This window comes from Podarcis filfolensis, assembly GCF_964270895.1.
Source record: "Podarcis filfolensis genome assembly, chromosome: 13".
Classification (NCBI taxonomy): Eukaryota; Metazoa; Chordata; class Lepidosauria; order Squamata; family Lacertidae; genus Podarcis; species Podarcis filfolensis.
In genome coordinates, this window is record NC_139615.1 from 13924659 (window position 1) to 13949957 (window position 25299).

The window sequence follows — 25299 nt, forward strand, 5'->3', positions numbered from 1 at the left end:
CTTCCCACCGTTTCTGTCTAAGTGGCATGCTATGCTTGGGGTGATCAGAGATGGGCTACAACATTGGGGGGGGAGCGACCACATTTGCTATCTGTTGCTTAAAGTGTTAAAGGACAAGATAACATGGGATGCAGATTGGACAGAATTTATAAGAGAATAAGTCACTCAGACACCACAATCCTTTTTCTTACAAGCTGATCCCGGGTGTTCATCTCAGGCCTCAGTACAATAATGTACAATTTGGGGAAGAAGATGCAGCCCAGCAAACCCACACTAGAGGCTAAAATGGAGAAGATCTCCACAGCCACCATGTATTTTCCTTTGGTGCTCAGATAAGTGGGGACAAAGGACAGCCAAACACTGCAGAAGACCAGCATGCTGAAGGTAATCAACTTGGCTTCATTAAAAGTATCAGGCAACTTCCTGGCAAAGAAAGCCACAGAGAAGCTGATGATGGCCAGGAGCCCCATATAGCCCAAGACAGTATAGAACATGTGGGAAGATCCTTCATTGCATTGAACAATGATCTGGTCACTCTGAGAGTGCATGTCAAACTCTGAGAAGGGAGGAAAGGTTGCCAACCACATTGCACAGATGCCAGTTTGAATAAGAGTGCAAAGGATGATGACTGACACTGCCAGCCTCTTCCCCACCCATTTCCTCATCCTGTTTCCTGGCTTGGTGGCCATGAAGGCCAGAACCACCGTGATGGTTTTAGCCAACACACAAGAAACTGCCAGGGAGAAGACAATCCCAAACACTGTTTGACGGAGAAGGCAGGTCACCTTCCCAGGCTGTCCAATGAATAGGAAGGAGCAGAGAAAGCAAAGCAACAGGGAAGTGAGGAGAGTGCAGGTGATGTTCCAGTTGTTGGCCTTGACGATGGGAGTCTCCTGGTTTTGAATGAAGATCCACGTTATCAGAAGAGTAATCAGAGAAAGGAAAAGAACAAATGAAGTCAGAATTATTCCCAAGGGTTCACCGTATGATAGATAGATTATACGTTTAGGAATACAGTGATCCTGGTTCTTGCTTGGATGTTGATCCTCAGGACAGTTGTTGCAATGGTCTGCATCTGAAAATTATAAGTCTCAATTGTTAAAATTGTATGTGTACCCTCTGAACCGATATAGTTTAATATTGTGGCATAAGCTTTGACTTTGAACATGTTCATTTTGAATAAGAGGAATGAAATCCCTTATTTTTATTTTGAAAGAAATGATATTGTGAAACAGAGGTGAAAATGGCACTGGGTGAGGAGGCCAAGGAGTAAGAGGAAACATCATTAGGAATAGTGAAAGAATCTGGAAATGAGAAATGGCTTCGTTATTGCTCTGTCGATATGTGAAATAGATGGTATTTAATATTATGCATATTAGAGAGAAAATATATTCAGGTGTTGTTCACACATTTTTGCTCATAATTTTTGTACCCTTAGTCATCATCACTATCAGTGCTTTTTTCATGTGGTACTCAAGGGTGGCACTTTGTTGTAAGAACTTCATGGTGAGTACTGGAACCTGTTTTTTAAGAAAAAAAGCACTGATCATTACACTGGGCAACAATTTTTTACTTTTTGAATGTTGTCTAGATTTCTACAATTGATTTGGGGTATTTTTGCACTGCTGAATCAGGAAATGGCATCCGTTTCTCTCCATCAGGTCAGGTTTTTGTGCTATGTTGATTTGAAAAAAATCAGATCTTGTGACAAAATCGATTACATTTTTGTGGCATTATCAGCTGATTTTTGTCAACACATATCATCCTAAATATGTTTTTAAGAGAAAAAAATGTTTTTCCAACAACATATATTGATTACCTGATAGAAACATCGATTACTGTAAACTGAATGGTGGGCATTGATAAAGGTAAGTACACGTAAATTGCATGTTGCTTCACCATTTTTCAAACTTCAGGGCTTGAACTTCCGTTTCTTGGAACTCCTGGAATGCTCAGCGGCAGGGAGGTCTCTCTTCAGAGTCCAACAGTAGTCAGCCATCATGACTGCGTCCCAGCAACCCTGATACCTGGTCTCCATCTCTTTCATGTCCTGATGGAATCTCTCCCCCTGCTCGTCACTCATTGAACCCAGGTTCTCAGGAAACCGGTCCATATGTGAAAATAGGTAGTGCATCTTGACACTCATGTTGCAGCCCAGGTTTCTGAAAGCAGTCAGCATGTTGTTGACAAGTTCTGCGTAGTTTCTGGCCTTATTGTTGCCAAGAAAGTTCTTCACTACCAGAACAAATGGCTTCCACGCTTCCAGTTCCACTTCGTTCATTGAGTTTCCGAACTCTGGATCTCTGATGAGCTGACGGATCTGAGGACCGTCAAAGATGCCAGCTTTCAACTTCTCCATGGTCAATCCTGGAAAAGCCTGGCACAAGTAAGTGAAGCAGTCACCATCCTTGTCCAGAGCCTTGGTGAACTGCTTGATTAAGCCGAGCTTGATGTGCAGCGGTGGGAAGAGTATTCTGTCTCTGTCCACCAGAGGGTCGTTGATGACGTTCCTTTCTCTGCAAGGCACCAATTCTTCCCGCACAGGCCAGTCCTTCTTCGTGTAATACTGAGCACGGTCCCTACTATCCCACATGCACAGAAAACATGGGTACTTGGTGAAGTCAGACTGTTGTCCCAACAAAAAGTTCACCATCTTCAGGTCAACACAAATAAACCACTTATGCTGATCATAACCAATTTTCTCCAGCACATACTTCACCGCTTCATAGTTCTCCTTCAGTGTAGTCGAGTGAGCCAGGGGTATAGAGGCAAACTGGTTGCCGTTGTGTAGCAGAACACATTTCAGTGATCGCTTGCTGCTGTCAATGAACAGTCTCCAATCTTTGGGTTCGTACTGTGGCACTCCAAGCTTGAGCAGAAACTGTGCAATATCTGCACAGTACACCAAGTCCTTCTCTTCCAAGAAAAAATGGAGGTACTCTTGATGCCTGTTGCAGAAGAAGCTGATGTGAGCACTGTCAGAGAAGAGGTTTTTCCCCTTCAATCTGGATGCCAACAGTTCGGCAGAGTCCTTTGACAACCTGAGGTCTCGAACTAGATCATTCAACTCCTTTTGGGAAAATGGATGTGGAGCATCATCTTCAAGAACCACTTCTTCTTCTTCATGTCCTTCAACACTGGAGGCATCTTCGTCACTAATGTCAGGAAGTTCTCCGAAGATAGGCACTGGAATTTCATCACAATGAGCTACAGGACGACGTGCTGATTGAAGATCAGGATACTTGAGGCTGCTCCGGTTCTTTCTGTTGATCCCAGTCAGTGACATGGTTTGTCGGCTCCCTCCAAACCATGGGAATTCCAAAGTTCAGACTCCTCTTGCCATTGGTCCACCCACGTAGAGTCTCAGTGCATGATTTGCACACCATGTGTGGCGCCCAAGCGTTATCCTGGTCACCAAGTTTAATACCAAAATAACTTTATGCTTTGCTGCACCAATTTATGGAAGATTACGAGGTTTTATGACTTCAAACTGATCCCTTTTCGACATAATCACCCAGAACTATCAGACCTGAATACTTCTTGTCATTAAAATAATCATTTCCAATCAAAACAATTATTCGACATGGCATTTTACCCCCACCAACTTCTTCTAAAATGCTCCGTACAAGCGTACATATGAACAAAAACGTAAAAAAATGACATGTGGCCATAGCTCAAAAACTTGACCTGATTGAGCAAAACCAATGTGATTTTTGAATTCAGCGCATCAGATTTGTCCAAAATCAACTGAAAAAACGCAGACAACAAAATTGTTGTTGACCAGTGTTATTATTAAATTCAGTCCTTTTTTCTGGGGGGACGCATACCCCTAAACATTTTGTGAATCTAAGTTTGGCCTCATTGAGGGGCAGTATTTCAATATTAGTAGGAAAATGAGAGTACCCCTAGACATTTTTTTACCAAAAAAAAAAAGCACTGATTAAATTTGTATACCGCCTTTTGTCAGTAGAACTCAGGGCGATTCACAACATAAAAATACAAGATAAAAAAAACATAATAAAAGCAAGAACAGAACAAAACCACCCTCCCCCCCCTACAACACATTTAAAAGGGTATCAGATGTCAATCATCCAAAGGCCTTGTTGAAGAGGAACATTTTTGCCTGGTTCATAAAGGTGTATAATGAAGGTGCTAGCCACTGCAGAAAAGGCCCGTTCTCGTGTTGCCACTCTCCGGACCTCTCGTGTACAAGTGGATACCAACTGCTAAAATGTGTGAGCATACAGTATTCCCTTTAAAAAGTTAAATCTGAGCTGTTATGAAACTTATTTCTGTAGTCATATATATATATATATATATATATATATATATATATATATATATTGCTCCATTGACACATTCAAGTCATGTTTATTGTACAAACATTCTGAAGTACCTTCCCTATGTAGCTGAGGAATCTTTGCTTACCCATCTGTTTTGAAATCATTCCTTCAGGACAGTTAGGACAATTGTAGCGACAAATCTGCTCCCCCTGTCGAATGATCTTGCTGTGTCCAGGATGGCAACTCTCAACACATGTGGAATGGGGCGGCTTCTATCAATAATCACAAATTAATAGATTTAAGATGGAGATTTCTCCTTTTCTCTGATTTCTCCTTACGTCTATGCTGTTGAATTTCACTGTTTGCATAATTGCATGGTAACAATTACATAGTAGCAAGCTTATTTTCTAGAATCCTTCAGCAGTCCCTCATATGTCTCTGGATTTTTCTATCCCACATTCTCCTTATGTTCCTTTTATCCTCACCACACAAATGAACATACACTTCATATACCGAATCAATCCCTTGGTCACTTTAGCCCAGTATGCCCATCAAGATAAGCATCAGCTCAGAAAGGTAGCGAGCAATGTTATGTAATATTTTGGGGGGGTATTTGCATACCACCTTTCATGAAGTATTTGCTAAGTGTGTGTGAGGGCTCAGCCACACTTCCTTTTGCCCTGTACTTTCTAGGTCCACGTTTAAAGTGTTGTGTCCAAGTCCTTTTTTTCTTTTGTCCCAGTGCTTTCCTTTCAATTTGTTTGAAATTGATTTGCTTTGTCCTGGTCCAATCAATCTGTGTATCAATATACTGTATGTATCCATCTCTAGCTAGGCAGCTCCCTCTCATCCACTTTCAGTCACTACAAAAGACCTGACTAGATGTTATTAGCTCTTTTCCTTCATGCCTCTCCTGCTAAGTCTGTAACTTTGCTCTATGCAAAGAAAAATCATTATTTAAGGTATACTCTAGCATGTGAGCCTAACTCGGTGCACCTTACTTGTAAGAATTTGTCTCATGCAGGATCCTAAACACTTGCTGAAGGAGGAATGGAAAGCTTGTGTTATGGAATAGCTTGGCTGTTGACTTTAGGTGTGGAGAGTATTGGCTTCAAATTTTCTCAGTATCAAGTGAGACCTGGGAAACCACACCGGCCATACCTTTGCTTTGTTAAACAATAGTTTTTCATGGAAGCAAAGTCTAATGAAAATAGAGCACAAACTGAAATGGAACACATTACCTGGATTATTTCTGAAAAAGAATTGTATGAATGGTTTGCTATCTTCAAGCAAATTTAGAAATATATGGAAAACAGCAACCTAGCAGTCTTCACGGGTTAGCTCATTTCCTTAAATTCTGACTAAAATAAGACTATGAATGATGAACTATTTTGGCTATTTTCATTAGGCTATTCAAACAGAATTATAAATTGCCCCAACATTATATTTTTATATAATAAAATATTGACTTACTAGCCACTGATATCCACATGTGGAGTTCTATTAAATGAGACATCATTCAAGAAAGGAACAAAGAAAGAAAGGAATTCACCAATGACAATACCCTCTAGAATACTAAAGTCATTTTGAACCTTTTGTTGCCAACCATATCCATTCTTCCCATTTTTGCTGACAATGTGAGGCAGCAGCAGCAGCAGCAGGAACAGCAGCAATGACATTTGGTTACCAGAAAATTGTAGCAGTCACTGACAGACACGTTAATTTAGGCAAACACACCGAACAGTAGTCATGTGAATTATCAGTCCTGAAAACAACTCCAAAACAACCTTGGAAACACACTAAGGGATAAGTAGTCTTTGCTTCTTTCACTGATTCTAATTTGGACTTTCAAACATATGTCTGACATATTCCTTACCAAGAGCTATGTGTAAAAGGTTGTTTTGAAACCCACCTTTATAAATGGAAAGAAGTATTTCCTTAGCTCTTGAGGTGGATTCATCCACGTTTCTATTCCCCTCCTCAATTGTCTTTGAATCCCAGTGCAACAGTCTGATGAGTGATTAAGATAATTGCAGAGTAGATACTAATGGCCCTCTTTAATATTCTCAACTATACAGTGGTTCCGCTCCTTTCTCCTGGGCCATGTCCAGAAAGTGGTGGTAGGGGATGAGTGTTCAGACCCCTGGGCTCTCACTTATGGGGTGCCTCAGGGTTCCGTCCTCTCCCCCATGCTTTTTAACATCTACATGAGGCTGCTGGGAGGGATCATCAGGGGGTTTGGGCTGGGTGTTCATCAATATGCGGATGATACCCAGCTCTACCTCTCTTTCAAATCAGAACCAGTTAAGGCAGTGAAGGTCCTGTGTGAGTGTCTGGAGGCAGTTGGAGGATGGATGGCAGCTAATGGATTGAGGTTGAATCCTGACAAGACAGAAGTACTGTTCTTGGGGGACAGGGGGTAGGCTGGTGTGGAGGACTCCCTGGTTCTGAATGGGGTAACTGTGCCCCTGAAGGACCAGGTGCGCAACCTGGTAGTCATTTTGGACTCACAGCTGTCCATGGAGGCGCAGGTCAATTCTGTGTCCAGGCCAGCTGTTTGCCAGCTCCATCTGGTACTCAGGCTGAGACCCTACCTGCCCACAGACTGTCTTGCCAGAGTGGTGCATGCTCTAGTTATCTCCCGCTTGGACTACTGCAACACACTCCATGTGAGGCTACCTTTGAAGGTGACTCAGAAACTGCAATTACAGTGGTACCTTGGGTTACATACGCTTCAGGTTACATACGCTTCAGGTTACAGACTCCGCTAACCCAGAAATATTACCTTGGGTTAAGAACTTTGCTTGAGGATGAGAACAGAAATTGTGCTCCGGCGGCGCAGTGGCAGCAGTAGGCCCCATTAGCTAAAGTGGTGCTTCAGGTTAAGAACAGTTTCATGTTAAGTACAGACCTCCGGAACAAATTAAGTACTTAACCTGAGGTAGCACTGTAATCCAGAATGTGGCAGCTAGACTGGTGACTGGGAGTGGCCGCCAAGACCATATAACACCGGTCTTGAAAGACCTACACTGGCTCCCAGTACGTTTCCGAGCACAATTCAAAGTGTTGGTGCTGACCTTTAAAGCCCTAAACAGCCTCGGTCCAGTATACCTGAAGGAGCATCTCCACCCCCATCGTCCAGCCTGGACACTGAGGTCCAGCATTGAGGGCCTTCTGGTGGTTCCCTTGCTGCAACAAGTGAGGTTACAGGGAACCAGGCAGAGGGCCTTCTCAGTTGTGGCGCCTGCCCTGTGGAATGCCCTCCCAGTAGATGTCAAGGCAATAAGCAACTATTGTACTTTCAAAAGACAACTGAAGGCAGCCCTGTTTAGGGAAGTTTTTTAATGTCTGATGCTGTATTGTTTTTAATATTCAGTTGGAAGCCACCCAGAGTGGCTGGGGAAACCCAATCAGATGGGCGGGGTATAAATAAATTATTATTATTATTATTATTATTAGAGCAAAGAAAAACTTTTTTATCTACTTTCTAATGGACGCCTGATCAATGACTCAGTGCTGGAATTCAGAGCATTTTGGGTGCTCAGGACTCCACTGTTGAGTGCCTGAGGGCCCTGTTCCTGCCTCTCTCCATCTGGCCCATTTGTTTGTAATTATGTAAATCTTTTCATATTGCAAGCCGCCTTGAGCATTGTTTTAACTGTGGAAAGGTGGCATACAAATAAAATGATGATGCTGATGCTGAAAACAAATTTAGGGTGCATCTGGCCAGTGCAATTGTGTTGATGTTAGCTAATATTTATACATGTTTGTGTATGTGTTCCTTTCTTGGAGCATTGATTTGAAAAGCAGAGTAGCAAAATTTTCAATTAATAAATAGCTCTCAAAATGACTCTTTGCATGTGAATATTTGGAGGGGGGAGTTGAGGAAAAAGACCACACGGCAGGGCATGTTGAATTTTTCAGCTTTCAAATTTCAAAAAGGAGGGGTGGTTAAAAAGTTGTAACATGACTTAGGAATTCAAAAGTTATTTTGGTTAAAATAATAAAATTGAGTTTTGCTTGTTAAGTAAAATGTGTGTAAAATTGCATGGAAATCTCTTAGAATGGCAATGGTGCCCATCTGAGAGGTGCTGGAGCTGAGTTCCTGTGAGTTCACTATGAAAAAAATGCTCTACCAGTGACTGTCAGAATTGAAGCCTAGAAAGTGAATATCTTCTGGGTGTTCTGGAAGCAAGCAAAAGGCACTTTTGAATCAACCTGAATTGGCCAGGTGCCTTCTTTGGAACAATGCCCGCTGGGAAAACCTGGACATTCTCAAAGGGAGGGAAGACAGAGAGTTCCTTAACAATTTTTTGGCCGTCAATTTCAGGGTGTTCCCTGATTGGTTGACAGGGACTGGACAGAGAAGGAATTGTGGAGATCACCAGAGAAGAGGGAGACAGTATAGATTTACAACAGTCCTAATGGAAGCAAGGGTAGAGGCCCTGTTCCTGGCTTCCGGTTCCAGTCTGCCTTAATGGAGGCAACTCCCATGACAGCAGGAGGTCATTGGTGAAGGGAAAGCAAGGATGGTTGAGGGTAATTATTCTTTCAAGTTCCTCCCAGGGACAGGGGAGAACGGGCTTCACTCGCAGTTCATCTCGGTACCTGGCTTTCGCTCCGGCATGGAATGTGGGAGGCAGGTAGGCGCTGAGTGCAAAAGCACTTCACCTTCAAAAACCCTCCTACGCTGCCATTAAAAAGCCAAGGTTCTCCTGTTAATTAGAGCTTAATTTGAACTAAAGTACAGGAGTGTGCTAGAAGAGATGAGATCACAAACTGTGGAACAGAACCAGCTGCAAGGTCATTAAGGTTTGAACCTGAGAGAAGTCTTGAGTTGGCTGCCATGGCCTGAGCTTTTGGAATGAATATTGATAGTCATGGTAACATTTCAAGCTTTTAGCACAAAAGATGACATTTTTTTATAACCTATAAATTTCTAAGCTACTAATGGTTGGAACATATTTGCTACTTTTCTTAACTAGAAAAGCACTCCTGTCCTCCTGTTATGCTACAGATCCCAGCACTGACCAGTTCATTAGCAGGCATTGGATATGAAAAAGTTAATAAGCTTTCCTTAACTTTGCTGACAGATGAGGATATTGGAAAAGGTAATTATCTGCTCTGTAATTATCATGATCACTGTTCTCATGTAATTGTACAGAGATCCCACTGGTCTCAGGAAGACAGAAACAGATGGATTTGCTTCAGGAGTTGATGAAATGCTGCCTTCCATACAGAAACACAAATTTCAAAGCAAGCTTTTATAAGCAGCTCCTTGGAAGCATTCTATCAAGCTGGATGGCGACGTGTGAAACAACAACGTTTGTTTAAACTTTATGGGGTTTTTCAAGGTGGTCTTGGAGCTACTCCCGCTCTGAGTATCTGCACAATGAATGTGTCCAGCTGTGGTAAAGACTTGTTGGTAGCGAGATGGACTTCATTATTGCTGCTCCTTCTGCTCCTGCAGTTCCCTGAGATTGTCAGCACAAATGCAGAGAGCAGATTGGGTCAGCAGCCCAAACCTCAAAATGGCTTTAGCATTCTGGAGAATCTTGCCATTGCTGAATTTGCCTCTATTGTTATTCCCGAGTTTCAAAAGTTCCCATATACAACATATCCTAATCCACAAATGAGACTCCGGTAAGTCAATTTATTGACATTATCAATAGTATCTATATGGCAGAATTTGTATTTCAGTTGAGTATCTTAGTTTGAATATGGCAAAAACTATTCATTATTCTAGGTTGTGTGTGTGTTTGTGTTAGCACAAGTTGTACAAATGGAAGTTAAAAGAAGATTGATTACTGCTGTTCTCTATTAATAGTAACACCTAAGCTATTGTTCCCACTCTTTCTTCAGAAAGGTTGATCTATATGTTTTATGTATTTACATACCCATCAACTGCCCTAGAAAAACTGGAACATTCTGTTTTATTCAATGAGAGCACAGCGGCCATTTTGGGTGCCTTGCTCTTATGCAATTTTGGGCAAAGATCTTGCCTTGGAAAAGTGGTTTGGGGGGGGTTGTGATCTCGTGTGGTGCCCCAAACTGTGCATTTTTGGCCACCATACCAGAAGAAAGTGCTTTTTCTGGGTCTGTGATCTCTCACGGGCCACATGATTTGAGCAGGATTTTGGACCTGGAAGATGGTGTCCCAGATTTGGGCTGTGTTATGTTGGGGGGTATGTATTTATTCAGTTTCAATTTTGATCCTGCTATGCTTCCAAATGTATAATTTTCCTTGAAACATACATTAAGATCAGTGCAGTTGTGATATTAAACTTCATAACTCAGATCATTGGACACAAACTTCTTCATGCCAAAATCTAGCACAACATCATGAGGTTTTCCATTACATTATCCATACAGAATTAATTGAGTTTCTGCATGAGATAAAGCACTAACAATCTTATCTCATTTGAAAATAAGGCATAGGTTTATGTGTATTTGGCCAGTATCAAAGGTTTTGTTTTGAGATAGAATTGGAGTCCTCTGCACCTACATTTACACACTACATCGCAGCGCTTTCCATGATTTCTTATTCCCCACAAAATGAAGTTCCTACCAATCTTAACTTTCTTCAAAATAGTCCATACATAGTTGCTGTTGTTGTTTAGTCATTTAGTCGTGTCCGACTCTTCGTGACCCCATGGACCAGAGCACGCCAGGAACTTCTGTCTTGCACTGCCTCCCACAGTTTAGTCAAACTCATGCTGGTAGCTTCGAGAACACTATCCAACCATCTCGTCCTCTGTCGTCCCCTTCTCCTTGTGCCCTCCATCTTTCCCAACATCAGGGTCTTTTCCAGGGAGTCTTCTCTTCTCATGAGGTGGCCAAAGTATTGGAGCCTCAGCTTCACAATCTGTCCTTCCAGTGAGCACTCAGGGCTGATTTCCTTAAGAATGGATAGGTTTGATCTTCTTGCAGTCCATGGGACTCTCAAGAGTCTCCTCCAGCACCATAATTCAAAAGCATCAATTCTTCGGCGATCAGCCTTCTTTATGGTCCAGCTTATGTCACAATTTAAAAAGTTCAGTGAAATGCCTCAATGTAAAAAAATGAAAAGGAAAAACTTGCTAAAACTTGTTGAGATAACTAGACCATAACTTATCTGCTTGACATGCTGAATGAGGCATTATCATCATAGGGATGAATCTCAAACCGGTGAGTCTCCAGTGTAAACAGGTATAAAAGATGAAGCGTTTGGTAATTTTTTATTAATTTATTCACATTTATAAATTAGATAGATGGACAGATATATATGCACAGAGAGAAGACAGCACCACTTCAAACCAGGCCGTTTCAAAGAAATACAAATAATGAATCAACCATTCTTAAGAGCACATGGCTTCAGACCAATTTCAGTAAGGGTTCAAGCAAAGTTTTAGGACTGAGACAGCTTTGGTAACTCTGATGGATGGTCTTCATCAGGAGAGATGCAAGGGGAGTGAGACTTCCTTGGCTTTCCTTGTCCTCTTGGCAGCTTTCAACAACACTGATTATGGTGTTCTTCACGAATCAGAAAGGGTGATGGGATTTGGAGGTTCTGCTCCTAACTGCAGGATCATTGCCATAAAGTAGCAGAGAAGGTGGCGCTGTGGGTTAAGCCACAGAGCCTAGGACTTGCCGATCAGAAGGTTGGCGGTTCGAAAAACTGCGACAGGGTGAGCTCCCGATGCTCGGTCTCTGCTCCTGCCAACCAAGCAGTTCGAAAGCACGTCAAAGTGCAAGTAGATAAATAGGTACCGCTCTGGCGGGAAGGTAAACGGTGTTTCCGTGCGCTGCTCTGGTTCGCCAGAAGCAGCTTAGTCATGCTGGCCACATGACCCGGAAGCTGTACGCTGGCTCCCTCGGCCAATAAAGCGAGATGAGCGCCGCAACCCCAGAGTCGGCCACGACTGGACCTAATGGTCAGAGGTCCCTTTACCTTTAGCAGAGAAGCAGTTGCTTGACCTCACTGCTATTGAGTTGTCAGTTTACGCAAGGGCGTATTCTGTCTCCTGTGTTGTTCAACAAACATATGAAACTGTTGGGGTGTTCTCCAGGGATTTGCAGCATGGTGTCAAGAGTATGCTGGGGACTGATTATTCTATTTGAATCAGAAGAGAATGTGAAGTTGTTGGAAGCAGTGATGGGCTAGTTTTGGGACATTAAACTGAAAATGAATCATGATGAGGCAGGGATTCTTAATGTGAGCAATTCCTGCGTAAGAAAATTCAGTGGACTAGATAAAAATCTTGTAATGCTTCAAAATGTTTTTGGTTATAATTGTTTTACATACAGTGGTACCTCGGGTTAAGTACTTAATTCGTTCCGGAGGTCCGTTCTTAACCTGAAACTGTTCTTAACCTGAAGCACCGCTTTAGCTAATGGGGCCTCCTGCTGCCACCACGCCACCGCCGCCCAATTTCTGTTCTCATCCTGAAGCAAAGTTCTTAACCCAAGGTACTATTTCTGGGTTAGCGGAGTCTGTAACCTGAAGCATCTGTAACCTGAAGTGTATGTAACCCGAGGTACCACTGTATATTCTCATTTCATTTTTTTATTATATTGCTACATTAGCATTTGTCACATGAGCTCTTTGGGAGGAAGGGAGTGGCAAAGGAAATTTAATAATAATAATAATAATAATCATGATGATGATGATGATGTATGAAGCAATGTAATGTTTCTTCTTCAAACAATAACATTAAATTGCTAATGATTTATAATATCCGTAAAACTCAACTTAAATTGCATTTGCATTAAATTAACTCAGCGGTCCCATGAAATCCCTCAGTCTACACTGAAATATCTTCACAGCTATTTGCCAAATTACTACCATCATGTCCTTGTTTTTGTGTTTGCCATGGTTGAGATCAAGAGGAATCCCCGACTCTTACCCAACAGCACAGTATTTGCCACCATCACTAAAAATGCTTACAATGAAATGGGCTCCTGTAAAGGGACTATGGATCTCCTTTTCCTAAGACAGGGGAACCCCCTTAACTACATCTGTGACAAGACATACAAGCTAATGGCCATCATTGGAGGGCTCACCTCTCAGAACTCCAAGCAAATGCCCCACATCTTAAATATCTACAAGATACCACAGGTGTGTCTATCTGTCAGTATGCATAGTATGTGAGAGCTTACCCCCCACCCCATGCACAATGAAAGATTATAATTTGTATTTGATATACAGTGGTACCTTGGTTTACAAACTTTATCCGTTCTGGAAGTCCGTTCTTACACCAAACCATTCTTAAACCAATGCGTGCTTTCCCATAGCAACAGGGAACTAAATGTAACAAGTGGAATACACTCAATAGGAAGCGGAACATTTTCTGCTTCCAAGGCAAAGTTCACAAACCAAAACACCGACTTACAGGTTTGCAGCGTTCTTAATCCAAGTTGTTCATAAACTAAGCTGTTCTTAATCCAAGGTACCATTGTATGTGCTTTATATGTACATGTGTGCCCTTTTTCTTTTTTCTTTGCCTCAGCACTTTCCCCATGAAAGCCCGTTCTTTATCGTAGAAATGGAGCAAACAGCAAACTGTGGAAAACATGAATTGCTGTTTGTTCCAAATCAGCAGTAAAAAGCAGGGTTTTGCAGGCAATCCACTGGGACAAAAGAAAAAAAGGACTCGGACACGACACTTTAAATGTGGACCTAGAAAGTAGAGGGCAAAAGGAAGTGTGGCTGAGCCCTCACACACACATAGCAAACTGCTTCCTCCTCCGAACCTGCTCCAAATCATCCCTTTATATGATCCATTCCCAGTGCTCTTTTTCTAGAAAACGAGGTGCCGAAACTCACCATAAACACCTCCCTTGTTCTCTTATAACGGCAATGGCGCCCACCTGAGAGGTGCTGGAACTGATTTCTGATAAGTTCCGGCTGAAAAAAAGCCCTGTTCATACCACATGCGCTCATGTTTGACTTCTTACCTGAGCCGGAAAACAGAAACAGGTTTGGAGTTTTGAAAAAAAAAGTTTAATATGTGCCATAAAAAGGGCGAAACCTGTCCTTTTTTCCTTCATTAATTTTTGGCTCCAAACTCTCCCCTCCTCAAAAATTTCCTTTGCTTTTTTCAAAGTGATCCTGGATCTGATTCACGTTTTTGCAGTTGTTTGTTTGCTTGCTTGCTTGTTGTTACTACTTGGTAAAAGGTAAAGGGACCCCTGACAGTTAAGTCCAGTCGTGAATGACTCTGGGATTGTGGTGCACAATTCGTTTTACAGGCCGAGGGAGCCAAAGTTTGTCTGCAGACATGTGGCCAGCATGACTAAGCCACTTCTGCTGAAACCAGAGCAGTGCACAGAAATGCCATTTACCTCCCCGCTGGAGCGGTACCTATTTATCTACTTGCACTTTGGCATGCTTTCGAACTTCTAGGTTGGCAGGAGCTGGGACCAAACAATGGGAGCTCACCCTGTCATGGGGATTCGAACCGCCAACCTTCCGATCGACAAGCCCAAGGCTCAGTGGTTTACACCACAGTGCCACCTGCATCCCTACTTGGCCCGTTGGTAATCTTCTCTAGATTGCTGTACTGGAGAATTTACAGTCGCTGCTATACTAGAGGATCAAAAGCAATATTAGCACAATCTTCCATTCTACCATACATTTGTAGAAGTTATAGAAATTGAGCAAACATAAGAGATTGTTTTGGGTTCTAAAAAGATTATTGTCCTTGTTCTTAGCTTAGTTATGGCTCCTTTGAGCCTGCCTTGAGTGATAAAACACAATTCCCTTCTGTCTATCGGATGATCCCAAATGAAAGTCCTCAGTATGCTGGGATTGTTCAGCTGCTTCAACATTTTGGATGGACCTGGATTGGGCTCATTGTTTCAGATGACGACAGTGGAGAAAAGTTATTGAGGACTCTCATTCCTTGGTTACTCCAGAAAAATATTTGCATTGCTTTTAAGCAAGTTATTCCAACCCTGGAAGGCATCCACAGAGTAACATCTACGAATTTAATTAATAAAGTAAGATCTATTATTTTATCATCCAAAACCAATGTGATTCTTGTTCATGGGAATTCGCAGTCTATGGAGGTCTTACGAATGGTTCTGCATGTTGATGAAAATGGACCTAAACCAATGGAGAGGGTTTGGGTCGTAACAGCTCTGTGGGATTTTGCATCTGTGTTGGATAGTCGGGCATTCACAGCAAAATCTTTCAATGGAACCTTGTCCTTCTCACTCCACACTAATGATGTTGCAGGATATAAAGAGTTCCTTGAGATTTTAAATCCTACTAAGACTGTACTTTATGATATTCATCATTTCTGGTCGAGTGCATTTTTGTGCTCATTCCCCACCTATAGCATTTATGCAAAAACCTCAAGAATCTGTACTGGGCAAGAGAAGTTGAGGAGCCTTCCACAGATTTTGTTTGAAATGGGAATGTCTGGCCAAGCTTACAGTATCTACAATGCTGTGTATGTTATAGCAAATGCTCTCCATGCGATGCTTTCATCAAGATTAAAGCAGAAGCTTATGGGAGCAGTAGCCAGACGGAATCTTAATGTCCATCCATGGCAGGTAAGAGTCTCCTTTCTGTCACAACTGTAATGTGTGTACAGTGGTACCTTGGGTTAAGTACTTAATTCGTTCCGGAGGTCCATTATTAACCTGAAACTGTTCTTAACCTGAAGCACCACTTTAGCTAATGGGGCCTCCTGCTGCCGCTGCGCCGCCAGAGCACGATTTCTGTTCTCATCCTGCAGCAAAGTTCTTAACCCGAGGTACTATTTCTGCGTTAGCGGAGTCTGTAACCTGAAGCATATGTAACCCGAGGTACTACTGTACTGAAATGCATTTCCATGTTCAGATTAATGTCCTTTGTTGTAGTAGATTTTTGAAATTGATTGGAGTCAGACTTCTTTTCTCTCTCAATCCTTGGTTTATGATGAGCTGTTTCTTTGAAAGTTTTGGATTTTTCTACAGCAATTTCTCTAACCTAGTGATGTTTGGACTACAACTCTGATCACCACAAGCCCATATGACAAATGATAAGAAATTGTGAAAATTGTAATTGAAAACATTTGGAAGGTTGGAGGTAGGGGAAGGAAGCATGTCCACTTTTAACTTAAACACCAGAATCAGTCACATGTTCTGACATCAAGATATGAGATATCTACGCCATAGCCTTCATTTTTCCAGGCTCAGTCAATGGGAGATTTACCAATCCGATCACTGCCTGTTACTTCTGGGTGATGGGTGGTAGCAAAAAGTAACTCTTTAGATTTGTTTTTAAAAATATGTTATTTGCTTTTTGACTGATTGGTTGGCTAAGTTAACTGAATGCAACTTTAAGCAAAAGTTGCTTAAAGTTTTGAAATTTCATGCATATCAGTTAATATCTTGACCCTCCTCCACAAAAATAGCTGTTTACTTGGCTGAAATTTCAATTCAGTGGAGAAGGGTCAAGAAATTAATGGATATGCATGAAATTTCAGATATAGCTATATAATCCCTAGTGTAGTAAGATAAGACCTTTGAAGCAGGCATTTTGAAAATAAAAATAAAAATTATGCACCACCCTAACCCGCGTCCCTAATATGCATTGCTGTGTGTTTAAAGTGGGTTGCTTGGTAACTGAATACTAGAGAGTTCTCTAGTAGTTCTGTGATTGGCTAACATTGGTCACATGGGAGGTATCCAGTGAAGGAAAGACTCCATTTTATGTGAAGCAAGATGATGGTGCTTTCGAATCCACTCCACTGTGAATATTGCTAAGTTGAATAGAGTGTTGGAATGCTTCTTCTTTGCTTGAAAGAAAGAGAGCAAAGCCTCAATTCATGTCTTTCCTTCTCCAATCAAGCTTCACTCCTTTCTGAAGCTCATCCACTTCAACAATAGTGCTGGGGAAGAAATATTTTTTGATGAAAATGGAGAGTTGGCAACTGGATATGATATTGTCAACACTGTCACCTTTTCCAATCTGTCCATCCATAGAGTCTGTGTTGGAAGGGTGGACCCACAGGCTCCTGAAGGGAAGAAATTCACCATCAATGGAAGGGCTGTTGTGTGGAACCACAAGTTTAACCAGGTGAAAATTGCTACAATTTTCCAGAGCCTACTGATCTCTTTATGGGTCCAATACCAAATTTGGCTGTTCCTGATTCCACCAAGGAATGGTTTAAAGGTCATACTGTGCAGATATTTTCAGATATTTTAAGAATAAGCATCAGAAATCCTTTTAAAAAATCTGCTTGGTACCTCTTTGAACCAGATATGGTCTGAGTGATATAAAAAAAATAAGCAAGGCAGAAGGATGTCGTTACTTCTGCTGACAAGTGGCTAGCTAGACCATGAGTCTACTATTGTTGGGAATATACTCAATCTCTGCACAACCTGAAATAATTATGTGATAACCTTATACGGGGAGAATTCAAAATGCAATGTTTATTGAATACAGCTGAGAAAACAAAGGTAGAGAGCTCTCATTCATAGACACAAACACACTTACAGCAAATATATCTGCAAGGGATGTGTCCTCTGACAGCTAGCCAGCCAATCTAGCAATTGGTTAGATCAGGCATCCCCAAACTCGGCCCTCCAGATATTTTGGGACTACAACTCCCATCATCCCTGACCACTGGTCCTGTTAGCTAGGGATGGTGGGAGTTGTAATCCCAAAACATCTGGAGGGCCGAGTTTGGGGATGCCTGAGCTAGATGTTACCAGTACAGTCATGTTATCCAATAGGTCCACCCATAGAGTCCATGTTGAAAGGTTAGGCCCACTGGCTTCTGGAGCGAAAAACCCCATCATCAATAGAAATGTGATTGAATGTAATCAAAAGTTTAACCAAGTGGGGAGAACTATCATTTTCCTGTGCTTTAAGTTTGACGATAGTCCAAAGGCCAAATTGTGGCTGGTCCTGGTTCCAAAACACGCAGAAATCCTAACTAATCCTAATAAAATTAAAGACAACAGATTGAATAGAAAACATGACTGGTGCATAGGATATTAAATTATACAATTATAGCAGGTGGGGAAAACATCTACCATGCCGGCCAAACCGTAGCTTTCCCCTGGTGCCCAATTGGTCTGCAAGAATCTTCTGCCCATCTTCTGGCCAAATTCGGTTTGCTAAGGGTTGGAATTTAGCCCACAATACTGCTTCCCCCAAAATGATGCTTCGTCTGCTTCACATCTGCAGAGATTGGGGGTGGGGAGCTCTGACTACAGCCATTTTGAGCTGAAGCCCATCAGAGTTGCGATACTAAACAAAGGTGTCCAAGGGTCTGACAGCATTGTATGTTTCATATGAGGTTTGAAGCTGACATGAAAATGGAGATGAAGGAAGCATTTGAGATAGAGAAAGTAATAAGCCAAGGAATGTGATGGAACATCTGAGGGATGAAGAATTCTAGAAATGAGTCAGGATTAGTTGTGACTGAGTGACTGTGCAAAAAGGGATAAAACTCAATATGCAAGCTAAAAGAGAAAGTAGTTTATTTGCATCTGTTTGTACAGGCCTTGTAAGCCTTGCCTTACTGCTTCTGCTCTTAAGAACCTTTGTCTCCTGACATGGGACAGGTCAAATTAAGAAACCTGCCATTTGAAAGTCAGCTCATCATTGGTCTACAATGTAAATCCATTCTTTCTGGATATTAATAGAACCTACCACAATCCACGTGTGTTGAGAGTTGCCGTCCTGGACACAGTAGGATTTTGCGTCAGGGGAAACAGATTTGTTGCCATGATTGTTCTCAGTGCTCTGAAGGAACAGTTTCAAAACTGATGGGTAAGTAGAGATTTCACACTTCCATGAGTCCAGAGTCCAGTAATATTAAGTGGGCTCAAAGGGCTGATTTACACATGCGTGTTCATCACTTACTGCTTACACCATTACACTACTTATTTGATGTGGATACAGATAATTTCGTATCACGTCAGATGTTTCATAGAGTCTATGCACACTGTCAGGGAACTGCCATCGGAGCCAGAGGCAGAGGCAAGGCTCCAGAGCGATGCTGGAGAGGGGCCCAGCAGGGAGAGAGGCAGCCCATCTGCTGGGGAAGGAAATCAGCGTAACACCAGGGGTGAAGGGGGGCAGATGGGGGAATCGGCGAAGGGGCTCCAGGACTCCTCGCCGGAGACCAGCGGGGAGAGCACGGGTCCTCCGCTGCCCACACCCACCCTGCGCAGAAGACTTCCGCGCAGGGAGAGTAGGCGGAGACTTGGCGTCAAAGAACTTCTTTGCTGGAAGAAGTTCAAGAAACGCCCACTGACGGATTCTGCCAGCGACTGAAACAGCCACGAAGTGAAGGGCTATCCAGACAGAAAGGGTTTAACCAGGTAACCTAGCCAGGAGTGGCGGCAACTTACGCACGAGCAACCCCTATAACCATTACACACACATTGAGCTATTTGGACAGTTATCTGTGCTATAGATTTCTCTCTCTCTAGTCCAGCGGTTCTCAACTTGTGGGTCCCCAGATGTTGTTGGACTACAACTTCCATCATCCCTGAGCTCTGGTCTTGCTAGCTAGGGGTGATGGGAGTTGTAGTTCAACAACATCTGGGGACCCACAGGTTGAGAAAGGCTTCTCTAGTCAATAACCAAGTGAAGGCATTTATTTACTTATTTTATTTATTTATTAAAATAACTAAATGTGCTTTCAAAAATAATAACTTCAATTCAGAAACAGACTTGGATAAAATCCTGATTGAAAAGGATTACTGGAACAGGAAGAAATTCAACAGGGATTGAAAAGGTAACAGAGATGAGTCCTGAGTGATAGGAGGGGATTCCAAAGAGTAGATGCCAGCACACTAAAGACAATGAGGATTAAAACAATTAGGATTAAATTAATTTCCTATTTTGCATGAATGATACAATGTGCCAAATAATATTCTGGGAAGAATGTGTGCTGTTCCTTATTGCTAACACCAAATAAATTGAATAATTCAGTGCCACTATCATCCCTGTATTATACCAAAAAAAATCTAAATTAGGATTATCATGCCAGTTCTTCTATAAAGGAATGAAGCATTCCATTCCTCTTTTTCTGGAGAAATAGATCCAAAGATGTATTAAGCAGTTGATGCCCTCTAGTTTTAAGGAGATTCATTTGCACTTTTACATTCTCGAGACTTATAACTTTCAGATGCAGACCACTGCGACAAGTGCCCTGAGGACCAGCATCCAAACAAGAATCACAACCACTGCATTCCTAAGCATATTGTCTATTTAGCTTATGGAGAATCCTTGGGAATAATTCTGGCTTCATTTGCTCTGTTCCTTTCTCTGATCACACTAGTGGTGATGTGGATCTTCATTCAACACCAGGAGACTCCCATTGTCAAGGCCAACAACTGGAACATCACCTGCACTCTCCTCACTTCCCTGTTGCTTTGCTTTCTCTGCTCCTTCCTATTCATTGGAAAGCCTGCAAAGGTGACCTGCCTTCTCCGTCAAACAGTCTTTGGGATGGTCTTCTGTCTTGCTGTTTCTTGTGTGTTGGCGAAAACCCTCACTGTGGTTCTGGCCTTCATGGCCACCAAGCCAGGAAACAGGATGAGGAAATGGGTGGGGAAGAAGCTGGCAGTCTCAGTCATCATCCTTTGCACTCTTATTCAAGCTGGCATCTGTACACTGTGGTTGGCAACCTCTCCTCCCTTCCCAGAATTTGACATGCATTCACAGGCTACCCAAATCATTGTGCAGTGCAATGAAGGATCAGCCGCCATGTTTTATACTGTCCTGGGCTACATGGGGCTCCTGGCCATCATCAGCTTCACTGTGGCTTTCTTTGCCAGGAAGTTGCCTGATACTTTTAATGAAGCCAAGCTCATCACCTTCAGTATGTTAGTGTTCTGCAGTGTTTGGGTGTCCTTTGTCCCCACCTACTTGAGCACCAAAGGAAAATACATGGTGGCTGTGGAGATCTTCTCCATTTTAGCCTCTAGTGTGGGTTTGCTGGGCTGCATCTTCTTCCCCAAATTGTACATTATTGTCCTGAGGCCTGAACTGAACAGTAGAGATCAGCTTGTAAGGAAAAAGAACCATACATGAATTTTAAAAAGCTACAAGATAAGGATGCCCCTTATCTCCGCTACTATTCAATCTGGTATTCGAAGTACTTGCAAGAAAGATTAGGGAGGACAAGAAAATAATGGGCATATGGATAGGACAGAGAACATATAAACTTAAAGCCTTTGAGCAGGAATAGAATGCTGGAGAGGAGTTTGTGTGTATTAGAACCAGTCAGATATTTTTCCATGAAAAACAGTGGGAGAAATGGGTTGTATGTACAGTGGTACCTCGGGTTAAGTACTTAATTCGTTCCGGAGGTCTGTTCTTAACCTGAAACTGTACTTAACCTGAAGCACCACTTTAGCTAATGGGGCTTCCCACTGCCGCTGCACCGCCAGAGCATGATTTCTGTTCTCATCCTGAAGCAAAGTTCTTAACCCGAGGTAATATTTCTGGGTTAGCGGAGTCTGTAACCTGAAGCGTATGTAACCTGAATCGTATGTAACCTGAGGTACCACTGTATGTATTATTGATTTATAACTAAAGATTTATGTGGGCTCACAAAGTGACGAGTAACTCTTCTTGATATTTGGGAATATGCTATGCTTATGTAATAGTTTAGCAGGAATTGAAAAAGAGCAGCCAATGGAAAATGAAGAAGAGGAAAATAGAAAAATTAAGGACAAAATGCTAAAATATGTTAAGTTTTTTGAAATGTATGTAATATTGGGCTTCAAATAAGGATGGGAAGTGAAACATCAAGATAGCAGGGGCAGGAAGTCAACTTTTAAATTTGAATTAATTTCATGTTAATTTGTTTAAATTTTTTTGAAAAACCATTAAAATTAGTTGGCAAAAAAAGCTTTGCACTGTGATGTTATCTGGGTTGTGAGTGGGATGCATATGTGGTCATTAAGCGACAGGTTTTTTTTAAATATTCCAAATGTGTTGTTGGCCCAAAATTCCCATGTTCCTATAATACCCAACATGCCTTGGATTTGTGCAGTGGCTTTTTCATTAGCAGGCACTGAATATGAAGTTGATAAAGAAGTTTTTGGTGACTTTGTTGAGAGTTGAGTATCTTAGAGAAGGAAATTATCTACCCTGCAATTATCAAAACCACTATCCTCATGTAATTGAGTTGGGATCCCATTGCTATAAGAAAAAGAAAAACACATAGATCAATCTACCCCAGGAGTTCCTGTCATGCTGCTCTCCATGTATAAAGATAATTTTTCAAACCACTTTTTATACAAAGCTTTTTTGAATGGGTCTATCAAACCTAACTTTGATTGGAATCAGTGACACTAGAAAGTTGGTGGGGGTTTTCCCCTTCAAACTATTTTTTTATTAATTTTCCAAAATACTACAAATCAAACCAGGTTAAATTAATTTAAGACAGTTTCTTAAAATCAGGTTTCCTGCTCCGGTTCCGAACATATCATCATCACCATTTCCTCGCATAGCTGCATCATTTCTTATTTAAAGTCCAGTTGACATCCTTCAGTTGCCATTAAGCCATTCTTCCAGCTGGCTGCTTTTCCCACCTCCGTTACATCTTATAAATAAGTAATCCATTTCATGTGTGTAGTCCTTCACATACATTGCTGTTCCAGACCTTGTGTGCTGGGGAGAGTTCATTACCATCTTCCATTATTCTGTTCTTTGCAGTGTTTAACTGGATGGTACAAGGTCACATTCCATTTCTTCCACGTTTTACCGACTAGCTTACGAGCTGCAGCCATAATTTGATCACAGAATGCATATACAAACTCCCCCATTAGAATTCCACTCTGGAGTTCTTCCTTGGCACACAATTAGAAACAAAATTTTCCCTCAAATTCAGCCTCGTTGCCAGATCTGCTTGGCAGCAGTTCATTCTTTTTTCACTGCAACTCCATCAGGACTCCTAGTCCGGTCCAGGAATATTTTTAAATAAATCCATTCGGCCTCGGTCTGGAGCAGGAGGGGAGGGCATAGCAAAACCTTGTTAAATGCCTTGTTGAAGGTTGGTTTAAACCCCTTGTACCATTATCGGGGGGTCTTGGAGCTCCTCCTGTTCTGTGTATCTGTCACAATGTATGTGCCCAGCTTTGGGCAAGATTTAATAGTAGCCAGATGGATGTCATTGCTGATGCTCCTATTGCTGCTGCAGCTGCCTCAAATTGTCAGCAAGAAGGCCGACAATGGATTGGGTCAGCAGACAAAGGTTCGTGATGACTATGGCATTCCAGAGGAAATTTTCGTCAGTGAATTTGTCTCTTTCTTTATTCACGAGTTTGATGAGATCACATATGAGACAACTCCAGATCCAGATATGAGAGCCTAGTAAGTAAACCATTCTAGCAAATAAGTCCACTGACTGAATTAAAATAACAGTTCAGTAGCTTAGTGTGAATATAACAAAGTTATTCATTGTTTGAGGCTTTGAAAGATACTACTATGCCTGCAGCAAAATTTTAAGAAATAGGAATTGCAACAAGACCAATGAATTTAAATCCTTGAAGTTCTGTCCTCTATGAATGAAAATCATGACTGGGAATATCGAAACCATTCATACATTTTTCCCCATTCTGCAAAATGTATGATGTGTATAGGTTTTTGTTATTTGCTCAATTTTTACACTGTTTTGCTTTCAGAATAATTGTATTGCAAACTAAGTTATGGTAATACGAATATCATAAGATGATGCCTAATATACTTTACCTAGTGAGGTTATCAGCAAATCTAGTTGCTGATTGCCAACACTGATTGGCAGTGGGTATCCAAGGTTTCAGATACGGGGTATTCCCAGCTCTTTCTGCAGATGCCAGGAATTAAAGATGGGACCTTCTGCATGCAAACCAGGTCCTCTGCCATGGAGCTACAGCAATTCCCCAACAGTCAGTGCAATTTATCAATTCTGACTTAATTACTGATGACTTTTGAAGCCAACCTTTCCACAGTACAATCCAGCAGCCTTGCTGCAACATCACAAGGCTTCCAATTCTATTTCCCATTCAGCAAATAATGGTGATTGTGCATGAGATAAAGTCTCTTGAAAATGGCATAATTTTTATATGCATCTGGTACCAAAGTTTCTCCCTTGATGCAGAAGCTGAGCCTTCCACACCTACATTTAAACAGCACAGATGCTACATCACAGGGCTTTGAAATGAAGTTCCCCATTAGGGAAATTCCTACTAATCTTAGCTTCCTTAAAAGTAATCCATAGCTTTCAATGAGTTTCAATTCAAAAGGTTCAGCTTGGAGAAACAATGATAATGAGAAATGTTACAGTGTAAAAAAAAAAAAGTGGACACTTTCATGGGATAGTTTCACAGTAACTCTTCTGTTTGATTTGAGGGATTTTCATTGTAGGTGGGGTCCATCAGTCAGGCAAGACCCCATCTGTAGTATCAGGCAGTGTCTCCACCCCCATCGTTCAGCCAGGACACTGAGGTTCAGCTCCGAGGGCCTTCTGGCGGTTCCCTCACTGTGAGAAGTGAGGCTACAGGGAACCAGGCAGAGGGTCTTCTTGGTAGTGCCCCCCCCCAGGGAATGCTCTCCCACCAGATGTCAAGGAAATGAACAACTATCTGACTTTTAGAAGACATCTGAAGGCAGCCTTGTTTAGGGAAGTTTTTAATATTTGATGCTTTATCGTATTTTTTATATTTTGTTGGAAGCCACCCAGAGTGACTGGGGAAACCCACCCAGTATAAGAGCTATGAGGAAGGGCAGCTAAAATTGATTTACCGGTCCTTTTGTAATGGCAGAAAGCAGAGAAAGGTGTGTGTGTCTTTCCCCATTCACTCATTTATTATTAGACAGAAGGAAAAATGCTTAGGATGAGAGCACTACCTCAAAGCAGAATACTTCCATTACACGCAAACACAGCTAATGAATCACTGTCTTCAAATAAAACACATGAAATCTGAAAAAGAAATATAATGAGGGGATAATAATTAAAAGGCTGAAGATATGTGAGACTTAAGCAGGTAATATCTGCTGCACACCAGTAGTTCTAAAACAGCATCCACTGGAGAA

General features: G+C 41.8%; 3 protein-coding genes across 3 annotated transcripts in view; all 3 read left to right on the forward strand.

Moving 5' to 3' along the window:
* The window catches only part of LOC310748466 (ribonuclease-like), an 81048-nt gene extending 77121 nt beyond the window's left edge, over positions 1–3927 (forward strand). The window contains exon 3 of the transcript XR_014541324.1: positions 3803–3927. The gene's annotated coding sequence lies outside the window, so the exon portion shown is untranslated. The remainder of the gene's footprint in view (positions 1–3802) is intronic.
* The window catches only part of METTL17 (methyltransferase like 17), a 151298-nt gene that overhangs the window by 67962 nt on the left and 58037 nt on the right, over positions 1–25299 (forward strand). The window lies entirely within an intron of this gene.
* LOC310747278 (vomeronasal type-2 receptor 26-like) lies at positions 16997–21523 on the forward strand. Its single transcript, XM_083581628.1, has 3 exons — positions 16997–17331; positions 18909–19035; positions 20402–21523. Exons 2-3 carry the CDS (start codon positions 19032–19034, stop codon positions 21307–21309), a joined length of 912 nt encoding a protein of 303 aa, XP_083437754.1. The 5' UTR covers positions 16997–17331; positions 18909–19031; the 3' UTR covers positions 21310–21523.